Genomic DNA, 20,363 nt, shown 5'->3' on the forward strand with positions numbered 1-20,363 from the left:
TTTGTTGCCGTGGGGCGTAGCTCGTGCTCTTCTTCCTTGCGCCTTCCTTCCCCTCTTGGACCTTTCCGAACCTGAGCCTTCCAACTTGGAAGGTTGTTGGTTTGCGCCTTGGAGAATTGTTGGAGCTAGGTGCCAGGTCGCTGAATGTCTCATGGTACTCCTTGTCAGTTTTGTGCCCGATGATTTGATCTGGTTACGATGGTGGACAGTTCAAGTAGTCATAATTCGTAACATTATTTTGTCCTTCAACTGGCGAACATCTCTAGCACATGCCATCTTGGATGCGCACTCCAACAGCCTTCCAACTTGGAAGGTTCTAACAGCTGAGACTTTCAGCTCGTGCTTGTCTTAGTTGCGCTCACCTTCCCCTCTTATGTTATCACATAACTGAAAACCTTCCAAGTTGGAAGGCTGTTGGAGTGCGCATCCAAGATTTGTTCTTCTCCTTTTTTCTTCTTTTTACCATAAAGGAATGAGTACATTTAGAGGGTAAGCTGGTGCAATTGCGCACTTTCTACATACATGTAGCAAAGTGTCATAACCAAAGAAGTTGAAGTTGACAAATGTTCTAAAGCCAAGGTGATAACAAAACCCACAGTGCTGTTGGGACATGCATACGTAACTTGATGCGGCGAGGCCTCGAGGAGGGGACAGTGTTACGAGGAGAAGGAGATGACATAGGACAACCGTCACGGTTAAGACATTGTTAGTACGAGTACTTGAGCAGTATTTGAACGTCGATAGGTAGAGAGAGAGAGAGAGAGAGAGAGAGAGAGAGAGAGAGAGAGAGAGAGAGAGAGAAAGAGAGAGAGAGAGAGAGAGAGAGAGAGAGAGAGAGAGAGAGAGAGAGAGAGAGAGAGAGAGAGAGAGAGAGAGAGAGAGAGAGAGAGAGAGAGAGAGAGAGAGAGAGAGAGAGAGAGAGAGAGAGAGAGAGAGGGAGAGGGAGAGGGAGAGGGAGAGGGAGAGGGAGAGGGAGAGGGAGAGAGAGAGAGAGAGAGAGAGAGAGAGAGAGAGAGAGAGAGAGAGAGAGAGAGAGAGAGAGAGAGAGAGGAGAGAATAGAAAGCCCGAGAAAGGGAGAGAGAATAGGAAGCCCTCAGGCTGAGGCTCGAAAGGGAGAATAGAAAGAGAAAATGAGAATAGAAAGAGAAAGGGAGCCAAGAGTCAAAGTCCTCGAACTCAGACAGTCAGAGTCAGTCCTGCCTGTGTATGTGTCGGTCAGTGAAGTGGTAGGTAGATTCTACGCCAGTAGATCTACCATGATCTACTCAGTAGAGAAGGCAGTACAGACTGTCGCATGCAGTGTCAGTCAGTGCCAGTGTCAGTGGTGACAATGGTGTATCCTGACCAGTCATGTACTGTAGATCTACATGATTGTACGTATCCGGCTCTGAGCAGATCGCACAGTCAGTCGTAACGGTACGGTCCGGTACTAGGCACTAGAACTAATTACTTAGAAGAGTTGCAGCACCATACATAGATCTGCATGGATCATTCACGTCACGTGCATCGGCGGTGGGACGTGCTTTTGTGAGAGGTGCACGTGCAGGGCATGTATCCAGGTATCGATGTACTAGCTGTCCTGACCTACTACTAGTACCTGGCATGGCATGGCTCTCTTTGGCGACATCTCAACAGGGAACGACCTGATCCAGTGTGCGTCCGGCTGCTCTATTGCCTACTATGGGGAGTCATATCGCACCAAGCACAGAAATTTGAAGTCCTCGCTGTGCCAGAAGTGGCTGTCGTGTGGAATTTGAAGACTGATGGATTGTACTTTTATTTGCAATGGCTAGCGCCTGCTTACCTCAGCTGGGCTGTAATGAGAGAAGAAATATGTAATTATTTTCCTGTATTCCTCACGCCAGAAGAAACTAATAACTGTCCGGAAAAGCAGTTGATAATAGCGTGGTGTTGTTGGAATTATTTGGTGTGCGGTAGTACTCAAAATGCCTCAATATGCATTTGCTACGCTGCTCAGGGGGCGGTTAGCATGGATGTTCATGGCAGTAGGTTTGCTCTTCTGTCCTGCAATCGTGGATTGTCAAGGCCCAGGGGGGCCGGGAGCCGGCGGTGGTGGAACTGCACCACGTCCACCTAGACCGACGGGGATAACTCCACCACTAGATAGGCCCACGTCTAGACCACCTCCACCTCTACCTAGCGATAGAACGAGAACCATACGTCCAACGCCAAGGTTGACCAACACCAGGATTATCCCATCACAACCAACTGGAACTCCGGAGCGCACCATAACCCCAAGACCCAAGCCTCAAGGTAGGTGGTGGGATGGAGGAGGCTAGGCCTAGGGTGCATGGGTAGCGGCTGTGTGCATAGGTAAAGTGCATGATTGTGTAAATATGGGAATTTGAAGTAGTTGTCATAACTAGTATAACCGGTAGTTGTTTGTGTCGGATCAGCTCAGTCAAAATTAGTCTTCGTCATTCAATAGATAATGGGGAGCGTTTCACCACATTCACTATGTTCTCGCCAGCAATCATGCGCACACATTTGTTTTCACGAAAATATACGGATAGGCGCAGGAACCGAATGATCAAAAACGGGTTGCACTGTATTCCAGGGTGTAAACATTCTGCAACTGATTTCTACCGGTTGGCGAGGTAACCGGACAGTATAGGATGCAACAAGCAAGGTCTGACTACTGGAATCATGTGCCAGAAGAAGTTCCATGGCTTGCTAGCGATCCTATGGCCGCGATTCATAGCTAAGAATTGACTTCGCCATTGGCTACGCTACTCTGTGGTACAGTGAAGGATGTAACATGCCGGGTTGACGCACATGCTGATGTAACGTACACTGCATTCTACCCCACCCAGTTTGCGCCCGGGGAAGTGAATGAGGCTCGTATCCGACGCCGTGTGTGAGAAACCAGCAACCTTGTTTACTCATTGCGTGGTGATCCACATATAGCTATATCACCGTTCTCTTTTAACATCAAAATTGCAACCCAGAGCACATTCATGTTAACTTGTTGTTCAGGAGAATATATCTACAGCTGTGTTCATAGATCAGTTGTCTGATGATTGCCCAGCGTCATGTAGCTCATAGTTACAGCCAACCTGAACGTCCTCCGCTGAGTCTGCTATGTACTAGGCTCTGTCTCTGACATTGAGCACTCTCTGCAGCTCGGGGATCAACGGATTTATGGCTGTGTTCATGTAATGGGACTGCTGATAATGACCTTACTTGGCTAGTTACGAGTGGCGATATTATGTTTGCTACCACTGGGCATATTTTTCTCATCCTCTTCCTGTGCTTTGAACAGATTGGTTTTAGCAAAGTTGGGAGTACGATATGGGTATTTACAAAACATGTGTTTTCATGAAGCACAAGATTTGTGACGCTTTCCCATCTTTTCTTGCAATGCCCAGGATGTCAAAGGCAGTCCGATTGCAGAAAGGAATTCAAATGCGAGAGAGGAAGGTGAGCATAGATATTTGAAAATATGGGTCTCGAGTGTTGCACAATGGCCAAAGCATGTACATTTAACGTGCATGTTGTGCCTTTGGCCTTGCTGTATAGTGTGCGCACATTCCATCATTGAAGAAGGCACCGACGATTGCAATGGTGCACACTTATCATAGCCTGTACATTTGCTTTCAGTGAGGTGTTCTCTTGCTGTTTCAACTTTTAAGTACGCAGACTTCTTCAGCAGCATTCTTCACTGTCGTTCACTTTGATGTACTTGTTCTGTGTTTCCTGCTGCACAGATGCATATCTGGCGACCAGGATACGACGTCAGAGAATGCCTGTCGAGGCAGAACAGCTCTGCAAGTTCTTTTGGCACGCAGCAATCTATCCTCAATGTTCCTCAGCAACCTGAGGACGTCGTTTGGAGAAGAAATAATCAACTTGCTCAACGACACAAGAGCACGCCTAACTGTATTTGCGCCGACGAATGTAGCCTTTGCAAGGGCACGAAACGGAAGTTCTGTGAGTGCACTTTCATGTGTACACATTTGAAAGTCTCGAAAAGAGACGTCACATAGTTGTTTGATTGCTTTGCATACTATTGTTCACTTAATCATCGATGCCTGGCTGACCTGACGTATGTTTTGTTGCTGTTGTTCTTGTTGTTCTTGTTTTTGTTTGCAGGAGGTTGCAATCCATGCCAATAGTGAGTGCTTGAAGGCTGCTCTTCGGTTACACATTGTCCTAAGATCATTCAACTCATCAGAGCTTGTTTTGGCAAGGCAGATCGGTACAATGCAAGGTTGGAACATTACGGTCTCCACTGCACACGGACAGGTGAGTCTGCGTGCCTGTATCATGGATGCCATACGCGAGCACACACACACACACAGAGCAGAGACAGAGAGACAGAGGAGAGAGGGCCAGAGGGAGACAGGCAGACAGGAAAGTGGACAGACAGAAGCACGCCCAGAGAGAGAGAGAGAGAGAGAGAGAGAGAGAGAGAGAGAGAGAGAGAGAGAGAGAGGAGCTGGTGACGATAAATCGGCACATATCTGACCATGCAGCTCTGGCTTCGATGTCACCGATTTGCATGCTCTGGTTCCATACATGCCTGTGCGTGAACGTGTTTGTGCCTCTCTGTACGTTGGTGATCCGCACACAAAATCATTCTCAGTCATGTAGTATTTGTGTGTTGTGTGCTCTCATTCCCAGACTTTGCCATACCTGCAGGTGTCCTCGTCGGCAACGACAAGGCCCAGTGACCGTGCACAACTAATTCACCACTCTAACTTGCCTGTGTGCAATGGCATGGTGCATTTCGTTAACAATCTTCTTGTGCCGCGTTCCATGCTCCCGGACACACAACAGGTAAGGCACCGGGCTAGTGTGTTTTGACAATGTCCTAACCTCATTAACATGAGAGAGGAGCCCTCGCTATGCTTTGTTTTACCTAGGTCATCATGTGTGTTATTCGAACTGAAAGAAACGTCTTTGCAATACAAGAACATGTGCCAGGTGAGCAATTTCATCTGTACCATGAGCGCACGTGCACGTACAAACACACACACACACACACCCACACACACACACACACAGGGATACAAAATACGGCGGTGTGGACCCTGGCTAGTGCCAGACACTACTAAAGTAACGTCTGTTGCATTGCTTCAGCAATTTAAATGGCTCCTTGCAGCTCCTACAAGTGCACTACTGCATACTTCGGTCAAGTAACGGTAGCCAATTCATGTATATTTTGTCTTTTTTCTTTGTATTTTTTGTATACCGGTATTTTGTATATTTTGATTTTTTTGTCTTTCGAAGTATGTATAATTATATTTTTATCTGGTTACAATTAAAATTTTGAAACTGTCCACCTCTCCACACTGCGCTCTTGACCCACATTCACCACACCATAACGAGGAAGTTCGTTCTTGTGGGCCAAGAGCGCACCCCAAGAGCGCAGTGTGGAGAGGCGGCCAGTTTCAAATTATTTTCAAATGGTCGAGTCCGTCACAACTTCTGAGTTATTGGTCATAACCTTTAATTATAGTAAGTCTGTTCTTTCTTGTCTCCCCTTATTTGTGCTGTTTCTTTTTCAGAAATCTGTTGTAGATGCCATCAATGCATACCCCGGCCTGAGTGACTTTGCCAAGGTTCTGAAGGTACGGGAGGAATCTTGCACTGTTCACATCTGTGTGCCATGATTGTGCAGGGTGGTAGTGAGACCAGGTGATCCACTCAGCTCACTTTGATCAACTGTTCTAAAATGGCCTTGGAATGTTGCATGCTGGGTTGCTCAGTGTTTATTGGATATCCTTAGCGCTGCACTGGGAGAACTATAGTGCTGGCAACTGAAATCCGACTCCTTAGCGATGCGTTCACATTCTAGCGGTCTCTATTTCGTAGTTTTGCTATCCCGTCACGCGTGTTGGGTCTTTGCGATGTGAGCGCACCGCTCAGGGGTCGGATTTCAGTTTCCAGCACTGTAGTTTGATGTATGTTCACTGTTCATGTACAGCAGATATGTATAACTATTCACAGTCAAACCTCGTTAGGACGAACTTCAAGGGACTGAACAAATTTGTTTGTCTTATCGGGAGTTCTTCTTATCCAGATCTGACAAAAAATCGATATACATATCAGATGGATTGTATTTACGTGAAGGTGCATGCTGTGGTACATGGAAGCATGTTATTCTTAGCATAAGCCAGAAACAGGTACCGGTAAGTACAATAATATTAATGACAAAGTGCAATGAATTACGACTGTGTCGAAAGTTCGCACAACGCACTGATCGATTTGCTCAAAACACGCTTGAAAACAATTTGCACTGTACGTACAATATAATTATTATGATCTCGACTATTGAAAAAAAGAAGAAGAAAAAAGGCAGCCAGCGTAGTCTACGCGCACGCTCGTGGACCGAAAGTTCGTACTACATGTACATGACCACACTGACTTTGTTCAAATCACACTTGAAAATAGTTCGTCTTCGCGAAAGTTCGCTGTACAGAAGTTCGTCATAAACGAATAATTTTGACTTGAATTGATGCCTGGCCAACCATAGGATTGGCCTTAGTTCGTACTAATGGAAAGTTCGCCTTATCAGTGTTCGTCCTAACGAGGTTTGACTGTAGTTACGAAAGCTAACGGACACAGAACGTGTGCACTCAATCTCCGGACAGCTAGCTGTTTCCACCTTGTTAGGTCTCGTCAGCGGAGCTCACGAGTGACTGGCCAAACCGATTTGCAATGAAGTCTAATTGACAACAAAGGGTTTTATACCGGCTCAAACTGCATCAAAAAATCAGAGTGCTCTAACTGGGCAATAAGCACAGCGAGCTTTGCACGAGGGCAGATAACTTTGACACTAGCCACAGTTATTGACGACGCCAAGGCGAGGACGCGTACAGTACGTACGAGTTCGGCCAGTCACGAGTGACTGGCCGAACCGATTTGCAATGAAGTCTAATTGACAACAAAGGGTTTTATACCGGCTCAAACTGCATCAAAAAATCAGAGTGCTCTAACTGGGCAATAAGCACAGCGAGCTTTGCACGAGGGCAGATAACTTTGACACTAGCCACAGTTATTGACGAAGCCAAGGCGAGGACGCGTACAGTACGTAAATGTAGGCAGAATTGCATAGTATTGTCGCTCGGCAGTGCAGTTTCACTCTACATGATATTCTCCTGTCTGAATGATTACTTCTGGTGCTTAGCCGCAGGGCTGCAGGCTTGAACTCATCCATTGTCAGAAAGAAAAGAAAGAGAAGAAGGAAAATGCTTTTGTGAACCAGTCTTTGACCTCCTTTAAGAAGGTCAAATGCCTTTGGTAGTAAAAATTGGATTGATTGCTGCTCTGTGTGAGTACTTTTCTGCTGGTGTATTTGTATTTTCCAATGGTTTCCAGCTGACTTCCATCGATGCATTGCTGGCTCCTCCAGCACGATATACCATCTTTGCTCCAACTAACAGCGCGTTCCGCACGCTGGGTCTCGTGAAAGCCAACTGGTCTTTGTCCATGCTGGAAAGCGAGGCAGTAAGGATTAAGTCATTTATTGCTTTTAATGCTGACAAACTACATGTCCTAACACCCATCCATGGGTGAAAGAAGTATAAGCGTTTGGTGTATAAAAATATACCTCGGTCTCCTTTCTGTTTGGTCCTCAGTTTTGTCAAGAAGTTTATTTCTGTATGATATGGATTTTGCTGCTCAGTAATTATCTGCGTCTGTTGTGCTTTGTTTCTCGCATTGCTACCGCAGCAACTGCGCCAGCTCGTTGGTCTTATCCGCAGTCATGTTGCGCCAATGCCGGTAAGTGCTGTGCTACTGTATCTGTTCTGCGCAATACCATGAGCAGGACTGCGCTACTTCCATGTTGAATGTCACCGTGAGCAGGATTGTACTACTCCCATGTAGAATGTCACATGTTTGCAACTTGCTCTTTGGTCTCTTAACCTTCAAGCAATCACCTTGGCAACCTGTGTATAGCTTTCGTTCGTTCAGCCGGCAATTTTACCGTTCGAATGTACTGCACATGTACATGCAAGTCTAATTGTGATTCTGTTCTTGTCTGCTTGCTGCAGTATACCGTAGTAGACCTGAGTAGGATGGCCAATACCAATTTACCAGTCCTGAGCCTGGAGGGACAGCTGGTGAATGGCTCAGTCAGAATCCTATCTAGTGTAAGCAAGACAGTCTGCTGCTGGCCATGTTGTTCCTAGCTCCAGGGCACAGTCTGCAGGAAGGCAGTGTCAAGCAAAGCACGCTGCTCACGCATGCTTGTTTCAACCATGTGTGTATGTGTGTGTGTGTGTGTGTGTGTGTGTGTGTGTGTGTGTGTGCGTGCGTGCGTGCGTGTGTGCTGAACAACTTGCGTCACCATGTGGTATTCTGAAGATACAGTGTGGTGATGGTTGTCATACCATCGTTGCTCTTTGTGTCAAATAAGTCTTATACATGCTGGAATAGTTCTTGACAACACGGTTTTGTGCAGACCCGTTGATAATCTGCTTTTAGAGAACCCCAATGCATCGTTGAAGCTGTTTCACATTCTGAAGCTCTGCTTACATGTATTCCTCCGTGTACGTGCTCACAGGCGGAAATTCTTGTCCACAGCGCGCCTCTTATCCAGAGTAACATCACTGCAAGCAACGGTATTATTCACATTGTGGACGGTGTTTTCTCGCTGCAATACCCGTCCAACCGCTGCGTGCAGGAGGTCAGGGATAGATACCCGGTAAGTCAGACGGCCAATGGCATGGCAGTACTTGACTCAGTTATGCTTTCCATTCAATGTCTAAAGCCGCTTCTTCTATTGAAATAAGGTGCCATGGTGAGGCTTCCCGGCTGCAACCTTGTATATGGAAGTCGATTAGAGCAAACCTGCTCTTTCCCAATCAGACTGTGATCCGAATGCCATCATCAGTCTTGCAAAGATGTCGCCTATAATTATGATACCGCTAAGGTTAAAAAAGCCTTGTAAATCTGGTTACATTTGTATTAGAGATGCTGGACCTCCGGCACTCTGGCCGTGTCATCGTAAAGAATGATGCGAACCCCCTCAACCTTATGACGGAGTTTTCTAATTTGTCTATTTTTCAACCACACAGGGCAAGTGCACGAGCTGTCCTAGCGGCTATCCGACGGGCCGTATTAGCTGTGCACCAGGGCTTCCTGACATCCGCCTAGGTGTCACCACTAAAGGCTGTGGCACTCACAACTGTCGCTACAGAGAGTGTGTCAACGAGAAGCCGAGCAAGGTATGGTACAGTGAATCTCAGTGATGTTACTGATCATGTGACCTGTAGACATTTGTACAGGGGGTTGTACTTGGATGCAAGTCTGATCTCATATTGAGAGGATGAGTTATAGGCTTAGTTTGTGCGTTGCTATACGTAGGAACCCCTGCTTTGAATTCAAGCAGTGTTTCACTAGAAACCTGGCTCTCATGCCAAAGTGTACATGGATATGATTCCAGCTTTAATAGGTCCAGGTTTTGTATGCGACTTATAAGCATGTAGCTCTTGTTGAACTTTTGATACTAATGATTGTAGGGGAGTAGTAAATTATGCTGGTCTGCATGCCCTTGGTTGGATAAGTCAAATAGTACAATATAGCTGCAACAGGTGGTGCATATCCTACTGCAATCCTTTCATGTGCGTTTCCCAGCTCCGTGCGACTACCCGATGCGTCAACATTGACCTTTTAACGGAAAGCTCTTAGGCGAGACAAAAAAAAACGATCAATTGATTTTTGTCTTGTCCTTTGGCTTTGTTTTTTTTTCGTTCAGATTGTGACGTGTTGCAAGGGCTACTACAGTTCAGCATGCTTACCGTGCCCTGGCAGCAATGTGGCCAACCCATGCAGTGGCCATGGAACTGTGAGTACATGTAGCACAGTGCTTGGAGATGCTCAGAATCTCTCCTTCGTTTCAGAAACATTTGCTGTGAACACGGCTCCTTCATGCGATGCTAGGCAGTAAGTTACGACCTGTGCAGCATTACATCCGGAGAGAGAGAGAGAGAGAGAGAGAGAGAGAGAGAGAGAGAGTTTGGACAAGAAAATCAACTTACATATGCGTGTACTTGTACGAGTATAATTATGTTCTGTATGACGTCTCTTCCGAGGTCTTTCCCAAGGTGGAGCACAAACCTTACGTTAAGCTATCTTGTCATTAAACGTTTATGGTTCTCCATGAAACTGCATTATGAAGAAATTGGGGGTTGTCAATTGACAACCACTCTATTTAGTTGCTACTCGCCCTAAAAAATATGTGAGTTCCTCGAAAACATTAGTTTATTGAACTCGGATGTTGAGTCAAAGTAATCCCCCCCCCCCCCCACACCCATGATTTGTTTATTGAGTTGCAAAATGATGACGTTGGCCATTGTCACCCATCGTTCTGACAACGGAGAGTGGCCGGAAATGTCATAATATCACGACTCAATGAACTAATCATCCTTCCAGTGATTCAGTGCATTGACTGAGTAGCGGGTAGCAACTGAATGGAGCAATTGTCAGCTGACACTTGAACTGCGCCACCATTTGGAGCAAGTTCATGGTCCAGGCTACATGTATACCACGCATGATGATGTTCACAGAGCCACAGGCTCCTCTTCGTGTATTGAGCACTTTCTCAAGACAAAGGCAATTTTGCTTTGTGTTATTTGCAGAATCTGTATTTCCCCAGTCTGATTATTTGGTTTTCATTTTTCTTCAGTGTGCCGATGGAATCTCTGGCAGTGGAACATGTTTGTGCGAGCCTGGATATACTGGTACTGCCTGCGACACCAGGATAACTGACAGTGAAGCGAATAGCGTGGAGCCAACATTCCCTCCTCGAGCACCAGAGAGATCTGGGACTGGTTCTCAGTCAGACAGTGACGAAGACTCTGTAAGAGTGTGCTAAAGCAGTTTAAAGAGGAGAGCGTTGTGTTGAGTGCTTCAGAAGCGAATGTCACAGTGTGTTGAGTGCTGCATGTGTTGCGAAAGCAGTAGGAGGCCCCAGCAGTGTTTAAAAGCGAGGCTTTTAGGACCTGTGCACTTGGTGCTGCCAGTGTTCAGTTTGATATGGCGGAAGTCAGATGGAAGTGAATATTGTGCATACGAAAGTCATGTTGAGGGTCTACCTACCGGTAATCTCTATGAGAACTGTTAGCCTTACGTACAGAAGATAAAAGCCCACCAGGTGATGAATGTATCTGCACATGTTTCTATGCAAGGTCCACAGAGATGCACCTCATAATGTTCCCTTTTCTTATACGTCTTTTCTACTGTCTGTTTTCGTCTGCCTTTCAATTCGTCAAGGAAACCGCCAAGACAAACTCACACCGCTCGGTTAGCAAAACCAGTGTTTGTTGTTGTGGTGTATTTAATCATCGTGCAGACACCTGTATGTAAAAAGAAAAAAGGACCTATAAGTTACTATGGTTGATAAATATGGTGGTAAAGACACACCTGGCAATATGGCGGTAAACACACGCCTGCCATACCGCCATATTGCCAGGTGTGTCTTTACCACCATATTTATCAACCATACGTACAGCTGCAGTGGTGTCTTCAACTTCATTCTGTAAGTTACTAGTTATGACTAACCGTCCACCAAGGTATCGAGGTAATAAAAACAGTCAGGTAATGCGACAACAAGGCACGAACTGACAAGAATATTGAAGACATCTAGATGTGTTGCAACTAGGTGCCAGGTCATCGAATGTCTCAATATCCTTGTCAGTTCGTGCCTTGTTGTCGCACTATATGACTGTTTATTATCTCGTTACCTTGGTGGACTGTTAGTCATAACTAGTAACTTGTAGGTCCTTTTCTCTTTACACATTACTATAGGCTCAACATCCGAGTTTTTATGGACACCTTTATTTGTTGTTCAAGTACAGTTTTGGGCGTGTCCAGTGGCAGCTGTTTTTCCATGGCATGTCAGCCTAATTTCCTTGAAAAAGTTGATTGAAGCATGATTGGATGTTTTTAAGATTCAGCCAGGATTTGGATTGGACTGCGTTCAGGCACATATAAGGAACCAATTCCAGGTGTAAGAGTATTTTATCCTTGATTTGTGCTGTGGCCTTTTTTTAGGAATATTTCCTGATTCCATTGTCCATCGGAGCCACGCTGGCAGTACTCGTGGTCGTGGCTGGAGTCGTCTTGTGGAAGATGAAGCGACGAGTTGTCTCCATCTCTGAAACACAACAGCAGCCGCAACAGCAGCAAGCGCGGAGTCCTCAGCCCAGTATGCCATGCGATGTGCAGCTTGTTCCGGGTATGCCAGGTGCATATGTATGCCGCCAAGGCCCGGGAGAACGAGAATTCGTTGTTGTTTCGCCAACTGTTGTTTCTTTCCATGCCACTCAGGTAGGAGAATTTTTTCCACGCATTCAGGACTGATGAGACATCAATAGTTTTGTTTCTAATCATTTGGACACACTATTGTGTACTTTCCGCATTTAGATCTCCATGGCTGCTCAGTATTCGGATGTGTCTACGGAGGGGGGGTTGAAGTCTGGAATGATTAATGATCATGCAATATTGTTTCATGGTGTGTTTGTGCATGGGCAGATGTGTAATACCTGTCTTCTATGTCCATCGGTATAATAATAAAATAAAAAAGGTCCTCTATATTCATCGGTATGCTAACAGTAATATCGTGTTTTACCCGTACCTCTGACAGAGTGGCACCACAATGACATCAATCCCAGAAGAAGAGCAAGCGAGTGAAGAAGGAGATAGCCCAAATTTGGAGCGCCAATCTCTGTCCGATGTGTCCGTGTCTGAACTTGTGGCAAACCAGCACCCCCTCAGTAAATCCCATGACTTGTCACCTGCAGACAGTCTGGAAGCAACTAGTTCCAACGAGCTGTTGGATAATTGATATGGTGAGTAGTAGAACTATCGTGTCTGGTGATATATGTCTACACATCGTTGCTTCAATGATGTATATGCGCCTCATCCTACAACTCTCCAACCCTTTTCAGGGTCTTTTCCAGGCCAATCTCTCAAGGAATTTCCAGGAATCTTTCAAGGATTCTGGCATGCTTATCAAAGTAATGTTATCATGAGCCCTTCCTTGGTGATGGGCAAAGAAAAATGCAGCGAGCGGTGGTCTGAGGGCAGTGGAATACGGCACTCGTGGGGTATTCATGATTGTGCACATTCCATATTTGGGTGTTGAGCCTGTGATGTCATTATAACAGGATACTATGGAAACAAAAATGGAAATGTTTGCATGGATGAAAGGCTTGGAGCTCTTTTTTGCCCTTTTGGCGATAAGTAAGGTTGGTTTTGGTCGGAAGAATCTGCAATACAACATTCCCTAGTTGAATGTCCTGCGAACTTGGTCGCTCTGGTTCAAAATACTGTATTTGCTTCCCGGTGGCCTGTACTTGAACATGACCATCCGGGATTCTGGGAAACGGCAAGGCATTCAATCGTGAATATCTGAATGTGTTATTGTAGGCTCCTAAAACCCAGACCATTATCCGAGTAGATGTTCCCATTTTCAAAGGTTTGTCTACGAAAAGAGATCCTAAATCAATCCTCTCTCTCTGCTTGTGTATTCTGTTCCATGCAGATGATGTTGTTCATCATCAACTTGATCACTCAGTTAGCAGCAAATTAACTGTCCCAAGCATGCGGCTGGCCGCATTAACACATATCACATACATGTACTTGCACGTATTGGAACCACTAGTTACCACTCTTCCTCCTGAAGATTAATCTGACTCCTTCTGCACTATCTGGTTTTTCATACGCTCTCTAAGTTTCCTAGGCCTTTTGACATGGACCGACTACGTGGAAGGCAAGGTCGCCATTTTCATCCTAAATATTCCTTTACAGATTGTTATTATACTCAGTTCACGTTAAATCTAAAAATAAAATAATAGCACCGGCATTCTAGCATAGTAATTTAGAATATAATCTGCCTTCAGTATGATCTGGTTGAGAGTTTTGGGACATCTAGTTTAGTTTTGCACACTGACTGATTCTCCATTGCCCTCAATGTTATACGAGGTACATTGTTCAAGTTTTGAGGCTTCTTGACTTTTCATAACTTTTCAGGCCGACTTGCCAATCGTCTTTCCTATTTATGATATGAATTTGTCCAGCAGGCTCTACTAGAATGTAACACAGCTATCGTTTCCCCTTCACTTTGCGTGTCCAATAACTTGGCAATAAGTTTGTGTCATATTGTGTAGTGATGCGGCCTGGTCAGTGTACAGACTCTACTACTGTACTCTCGGTCTCTCGCCTCACGATGCCATTTATTATACTACATCACCTTAGCGCCTGTACACCAGCAAAACACAGGATATTGAACCCCAACGCAAAAGAAATGTGTGATGGAAACTACCCCGACACCATTAGTGTGTTATGATTTCTTATGTTAGTCACATGAAAACAACGTTCAAATCCAAAACTGAATATTTTTTGCTCTGGTATCCTGGGACGAGTGCATGCACTCCTTTTTTTTAGCGTTATTAGATATGATAGTCTAGAATTCTAGATGAGGTCCACGCATCTTTCTACAAAGGCGAACAATAACTATCTCTTTTTCAACCGTGCACCTTGAAAGTTGAAAACGGTTTCGATAATGCATTGGAAGAGCACACGGTTACATTAATTTTTCGGGTCGTTCTTTTAAGAACAAAATATGTTGTCCATCCACAGTACACAGGTATGATTGAGCGATGGATGGCCTGTCTGTTTTAGATCGACATTCACGGAAGCCGATTCCGAGCCTTCCCCAGGACAACATGTCCAAATGCTGTTCGTGGTTGATTTGGCTTCCGTGTAGCCTCTTCCTCTCTGCGGTAGGCCCAGACAGATCCTGCCGGCAATTCCTTTGGCAAAATCGGAGCAAAATATCGAGATGGTGAGTAAAATCGATGCCTGATACTTGGATTTCCTTGTTTCTTACCCGTTCAGCTTGATACACTGCCCGAGACGAGATCATGTCACCGAAATATCACTGGGATTCACTGTGGACGTGGATCGACATGATTTTGGAAGAACTCAGTGACGTGCGCGGAAACCTGTGTTGAGAAACCGACCCTGGGATTTTTATGAAACGTTGTACGGGAAGTGGATAAAATACACGTTTTTCGGGAGCAAAATATCGAGTTTCTAGTGCCAGGCTCGGCAAAACATCGAAGATTCCGCAGCAACATTTTGCGGCAAAATATCGAGGCGAGCGGAGCAGAATCTGTCTGGGCCAACTCTGGGGCCACACGTCCAGGGATTTTTCGGAGTTAATCCATGCCCATGCCGCCTCACTGGCGTACTGTGCATGTGGCTAGCCCTTTCCCAAAGGTGCTCGCCCTTTTTGGCCCTTTTTGGAAAAGCCCGTTTCTTTCGCCCTTTATTGCATTTTTTGGTGAGTATCGCCCTTTTTGAGCTTTTTTAGCTGAAAAAGTACTGAAATCTGTTTGTTCATGCATGCGATCACAGTTTCCGAGTGCTCGATGGGCCTGGGCACGCCGCTTTTGGGGGAGGGGGCAACAAGTACTAGTTGGTGAAGCTTGGTATATACACAGAAGCCTTGCTTGGTAGTTTAACATGTTTTTCGATTTTGACAGCATGTTACAAGGCGAGGACGCATAGTGCTCCTGACTACAACCATAACCCGGTTGGCAGAGTCCCGGTCTTGCGACCATTTGAACCGTATTGGGAAAACCCAGGTTCGGACCCTCGTTACTCTAGGGGTTGGTAGAAAGAGAGTGAGAAAAGAACAAAAAGAAAAAAAGAAAGATAAATGACAAATTCCAGAGAAATAAAATAAAATAACAACATTACAATCACAAAATCCTTTCCAAATGTGATCCCTACAGCGGCAGCAATGGGACAACGTGAACAATACTGCGGCGGCAACACGACGACATCTACAACACAAAACAATGTTTTCGTTAATCCTACCAACCCCTAGAGTAACGAGGGTCCGAACCTGGGTTTTCCCAATAGTACCAATACGGTTAGGGGTGAAACAATTATACCGAGTACTCGAGTACTCGCTCGGTTTATTCAAAAATAATTGTACTCGGAATAAATCAGAGTACTCGTTCATACATGGTACATGCATTTACTACAGAAATCTGCAGTTTCAGGGCAGCAGTTGGCAGATGGTGATGTGCAGGCTGTGTGGTGAACATTTGTTCACGAGTAGAGAGAGCCCAAATGACCCACCAACCGATATACCCGAGAAAAATGACTGCTACTCGGTTCAATCAGGGTTGTATCATGTTATTTTAAAGCCCTTGGTGTGCAATTTTTAGGAGATGAAAAATACTCGAATACTCGAATATTCGATCGGAGAAAATCAGAGTACTCGAACTCGGGATCTCAGTGCCAACTTTCACCCCTAAATACGGTTCAAATGGTCGCAAGACCGGGACTCTGCCAACCGGGTTATGGTCAGGTTGTAGTCAGGAGCACTATGCGTCCTCGCCTTGTAACATGCTGTCAAAATCGAAAAACATGTTGGTGAAGCTTGTACACAATGCTGTAAAAAGTAGGTTTTTTGAACTTTACTTCCTGTTTTGCCTTTCGTGGACCCATAAGTGGAAGAGTGCCCTAGTATTCATTTCTCAGCTTGGATTCATATCTCAACATGTATCATGGCTATGCTTCACTGAAAAAGAGCACTTTTGCCTGTTTTCACTGGAATAAGAGCACTTTTTCAGCATATTTGGAGGGACGCGAAAAGCACTAAGTGCGAAATAAAAGAGCACCTTTGGGACTGTACTACATTTGCCAAATAACGTGCAATCAGCGCGCCAGTACGTCAGTTGGAGCCTTTCAGCGCTGCGAAACTGAGCGCCTGTGAAGTTAGCCTGACTACGAACCAGTCATTACAATTATTTACAGTAGAATTTCGGTGAGCTGTCTTGTCGGTGATATAGCCATTCGGTGAAATGTCTTTCTGTGAAGTGACTTTCAGTAAGGACTTGAAGGTAGCACCATGGTCGTAAATTTCATATGGCATTCAATTGATCGTAACTTTGGTGTCTCTCAATGGATTTGAGTGAAATTTTCACCACACTGGCCCTCTGGACATGATTTAAAAGTTCTTGCGCCTCACTGACAGGCAAGTTTCCAGGCCGGAAAACCCAAAATTCCGGCATAGTGCCATGGTGTGCGAGTCACCCAGGAGCCAAATTAATGCATTTACAAATTTTTTGACATTTTCGTGCCCATTCTGTCCGTGTGCGGGATCCAAACCTAAAATAAGTCCACAAGCAGCCATGGGTGGTGGGATAGGGCCCCTCAACGTGACCCTGGAATCTGTCACAACGGCAGGAGTGGGCGTTCTCTCACACACTCCCACAGACCCAAGTCAATTTTTGAATGTGTTTAGGTTTAGGGCGTGCTATGAGATCGTACCTTTGATACAACATCCAGTGCTGGGACGTCCACAGCAAGCCATATCCACAGCGCTGCAAACCAAATCCAGGATACCCTCAAAAATCGGCACAGACTACCACTCACGTTCCACTACTGCCTAATACTGAATCCTACCTGACTTCTTGACACGACTCAAACTTGCCAAAGTCACTAAATCAACGTCAACTACAATAATCAAGCCACATATCTGCAACGTCACGAGGGTGCTGGCAAAAGTCCTGCTGCACGTGGCTCAAAAACGTGATTTTTTGGACTTGGAGCAAAATTCTGCACACTTTCGCGTCTTTCCATGATACGACAAGTTGCGTACGGTCTGCTCACATACAAATACAGTGCTGCCAACAAATGACAGTGTGCATAAAAAAAATCTTTCCTTGCAAGGGCACATTTTCGGCCATAACTCTTGAACGGCTGGTCAGATCGAGACAAGATTTTCAGAGATTTTGCAGCTATTCATGCTGATGTAGCACTCGATATGAATTTACAAATTCGATTTTTCAGGGATTTTAGGACCAGGCTGCCCCCTTAAGGTAGCAGCCTGGTCGTAAATAATTCATTATGGCATTCAATTGACCGTAACTTTGCTCTCTCAATGGATTTGAGTGAAATTTGCACCACACACTCCTGCCACTATGCTGGCCCTCTGGACATGATTAATTTTAAAAGTTCTTGCGCCTCACTGGCAGGCTTTCCAGGCCGGAAAAACTCAAAATTCCGGCACAGTGCCACGGTATGCGAGTCACCCAGGAGCCAAACAAAATTTAATACATTTACAATTTTTTTCACATTTTCTAGCCAATTCTGTCCGTGCGCGGGATCCAAACCTAAAAAAAGTCCAGAAGCAGCCATGGGTGGCGGGATAGGGCCCTTCAACGTGGCCCTGGAATCTGTCACAACGGCAGGAGTGGGCGTTCTCTCACAGACTCCCGGAGATCCAAGTCAATTATTTTTTGAAATTTTTTAGGTTCAGGGCGTGCTACGAGGTCGTACCTTTGATACAACATCCAGTGCTGGGACCTCCACAGCAAGCCATTTCCACAGCGCTGCAAACCAAATCCAGGATACCCTCAAAAATCGGCAAAGACTACCACACACGTTCCACTACTGCTCTATACTGAATCCTACTGTACCTGACTTCTTCACACGACTCAATCAACGTCAACTACAAAGTCTACATCATTACACTGATTACATGTAGATCTACCAAGCCATATCTGCAACGTCACGACTCACACGAGGTCGAGGGTGCTCGACTGCTCGTGCTGGCAAAAGTCCTGCCGATGATTTGTCTTTCGTTGAAGTGTCTTTCGGTGAATTGTCATACGGCTAGCCCGCGCGAAAAACCTTATTTTTTTGCATGCGTGGTTTCTCGACATTAGATTTGTGCGCTTGAGCATTTATTTTCCTTTTGTTTTGAGCTCAATTGTCGAGCGATGAATGTTCTTCCTTCGCCGTTCGATTTGCTTTGAAGTGGCAGTGAAGGTTCGGCACAATGGCGACCAGGAAAGTGAAGGGGAACGATGCAGACCTATCAAATGTTGTGTTCGAAACCTCAGAGGAAGTGCAAGTTACACCGACCTTTGATAGTATGGGTCTACGTGAGGAACTTTTGCGAGGAATTTATGCTTACGGCTTTGAGAAGCCATCTGCTATTCAGCAACGGTCCATCAAACCAATAACCAGTGGAAGAGATGTGATTGCGCAGGCACAGTCCGGTACTGGAAAGACAGCTACTTTCTCAATCTCTTCATTGCAGATTTTGGACACCCAGCTTCGTGAAACGCAGGTTCTAGCCCTCTCACCGACTCGTGAGTTGGCAACACAGATTCAGAGAGTGGTTTTAGCACTTGGAGACCATATGAATGTGCAGTGTCATTCGTGCATTGGTGGTACCAATGTTGGAGAGGATATCCGGAAGCTAGAGTATGGCCAACACATAGTGTCTGGAACGCCGGGCCGCGTTCGTGACATGATTTCTCGCCGTGCATTGCGTACTCGCTCCATCAAGATGCTGGTATTGGATGAGGCTGATGAGATGTTGAACAAAGGATTCAAGGAGCAGATCTACGAGGTGTACCGATATTTGCCACCAGGCACGCAAGTCGTTCTTATCAGCGCTACCCTTCCTCATGAGATTCTTGAAATGACCCACAAGTTCATGAGCAATCCCATTCGCATTCTCGTAAAGCGTGATGAACTGACCCTGGAGGGTATCAAGCAGTTCTTTGTTGCCGTCGAGAGAGAGGAATGGAAGTTCGATACTCTGTGTGATTTGTACGACACACTCACTATTACACAGGCCGTCATCTTCTGCAACACCAAGAGAAAGGTTGATTGGCTGACGGAGAAGATGGTGGAGGCCAACTTCACAGTAGCATCGATGCATGGTGACATGCCACAGAAAGAGAGGGAAGCCATCATGAAGAAGTTCCGAGCTGGTGACAGCCGTGTCTTGATTTCAACAGATGTCTGGGCACGAGGTCTTGATGTGCAGCAAGTATCGCTGGTGATCAACTACGATCTGCCCAACAACCGTGAGTTGTACATCCATCGCATCGGTCGATCAGGTCGCTACGGTCGCAAGGGTGTTGCCATCAACTTTGTGAAGAGTGATGACATCCGCATTCTCCGTGATATCGAGCAGTACTACAGTACGCAAATTGATGAAATGCCGATGAATGTTTCTCATCTAGTTTTTCCACCCAGGTATGGCGAGTTTGTTCCACATCATAGTCTTGTAGCATAGGCATCTGACAGTAGAGTTGACTTCGATTTGTATGAACTGTATCTTTTTACTTTTATGTCTTTTCTCTTTTTCTCACTCGGCTTCGAGCTTCATCACTTTTACTCTTGCAAGTGTCTGGTCTTGGCTTCATCATTCATGTACGCATGCCGTACAGCTGCTTGCCCCCCCCCCCCCCCCCCTCCATAAATATACATCGAGCAGGTGCTTGAACCCCCCTCCATGCTTCACCGTAGCTCTACGGCGTGTACGTGTACGCACAAGGGGTATGCATTG

At 45.6% G+C, this 20,363-nt stretch overlaps 2 protein-coding genes across 2 annotated transcripts; both read left to right on the forward strand.

Annotated features, from left to right (window-relative positions):
* Window positions 1-1,697: 1,697 nt before the first annotated feature.
* LOC135805840 (stabilin-1-like) lies at window positions 1,698-14,368 on the forward strand. The gene is made up of 17 exons (XM_065319956.1): window positions 1,698-2,275; window positions 3,391-3,442; window positions 3,730-3,952; window positions 4,115-4,267; window positions 4,646-4,801; window positions 5,533-5,595; window positions 7,346-7,474; window positions 7,700-7,750; window positions 8,023-8,121; window positions 8,535-8,675; window positions 9,049-9,198; window positions 9,729-9,818; window positions 10,659-10,832; window positions 11,246-11,275; window positions 12,026-12,301; window positions 12,618-12,822; window positions 13,518-14,368. Exons 1-16 carry the CDS (start codon window positions 1,948-1,950, stop codon window positions 12,816-12,818), a joined length of 2,316 nt encoding a protein of 771 aa, XP_065176028.1. The 5' UTR covers window positions 1,698-1,947; the 3' UTR covers window positions 12,819-12,822; window positions 13,518-14,368.
* Window positions 14,369-18,724: 4,356 nt separating this feature from the next.
* On the forward strand, window positions 18,725-20,222 carry LOC135805842 (eukaryotic initiation factor 4A-III-like). The gene has a single exon (XM_065319958.1). It carries the CDS (start codon window positions 18,837-18,839, stop codon window positions 20,088-20,090), a length of 1,254 nt encoding a protein of 417 aa, XP_065176030.1. The 5' UTR covers window positions 18,725-18,836; the 3' UTR covers window positions 20,091-20,222.
* Window positions 20,223-20,363: the final 141 nt, after the last annotated feature.

The sequence above is a fragment of the Sycon ciliatum genome, chromosome 1 (assembly GCF_964019385.1).
Source record: "Sycon ciliatum chromosome 1, ocSycCili1.1, whole genome shotgun sequence".
In the NCBI taxonomy this organism is placed as follows: domain Eukaryota; kingdom Metazoa; phylum Porifera; class Calcarea; order Leucosolenida; family Sycettidae; genus Sycon; species Sycon ciliatum.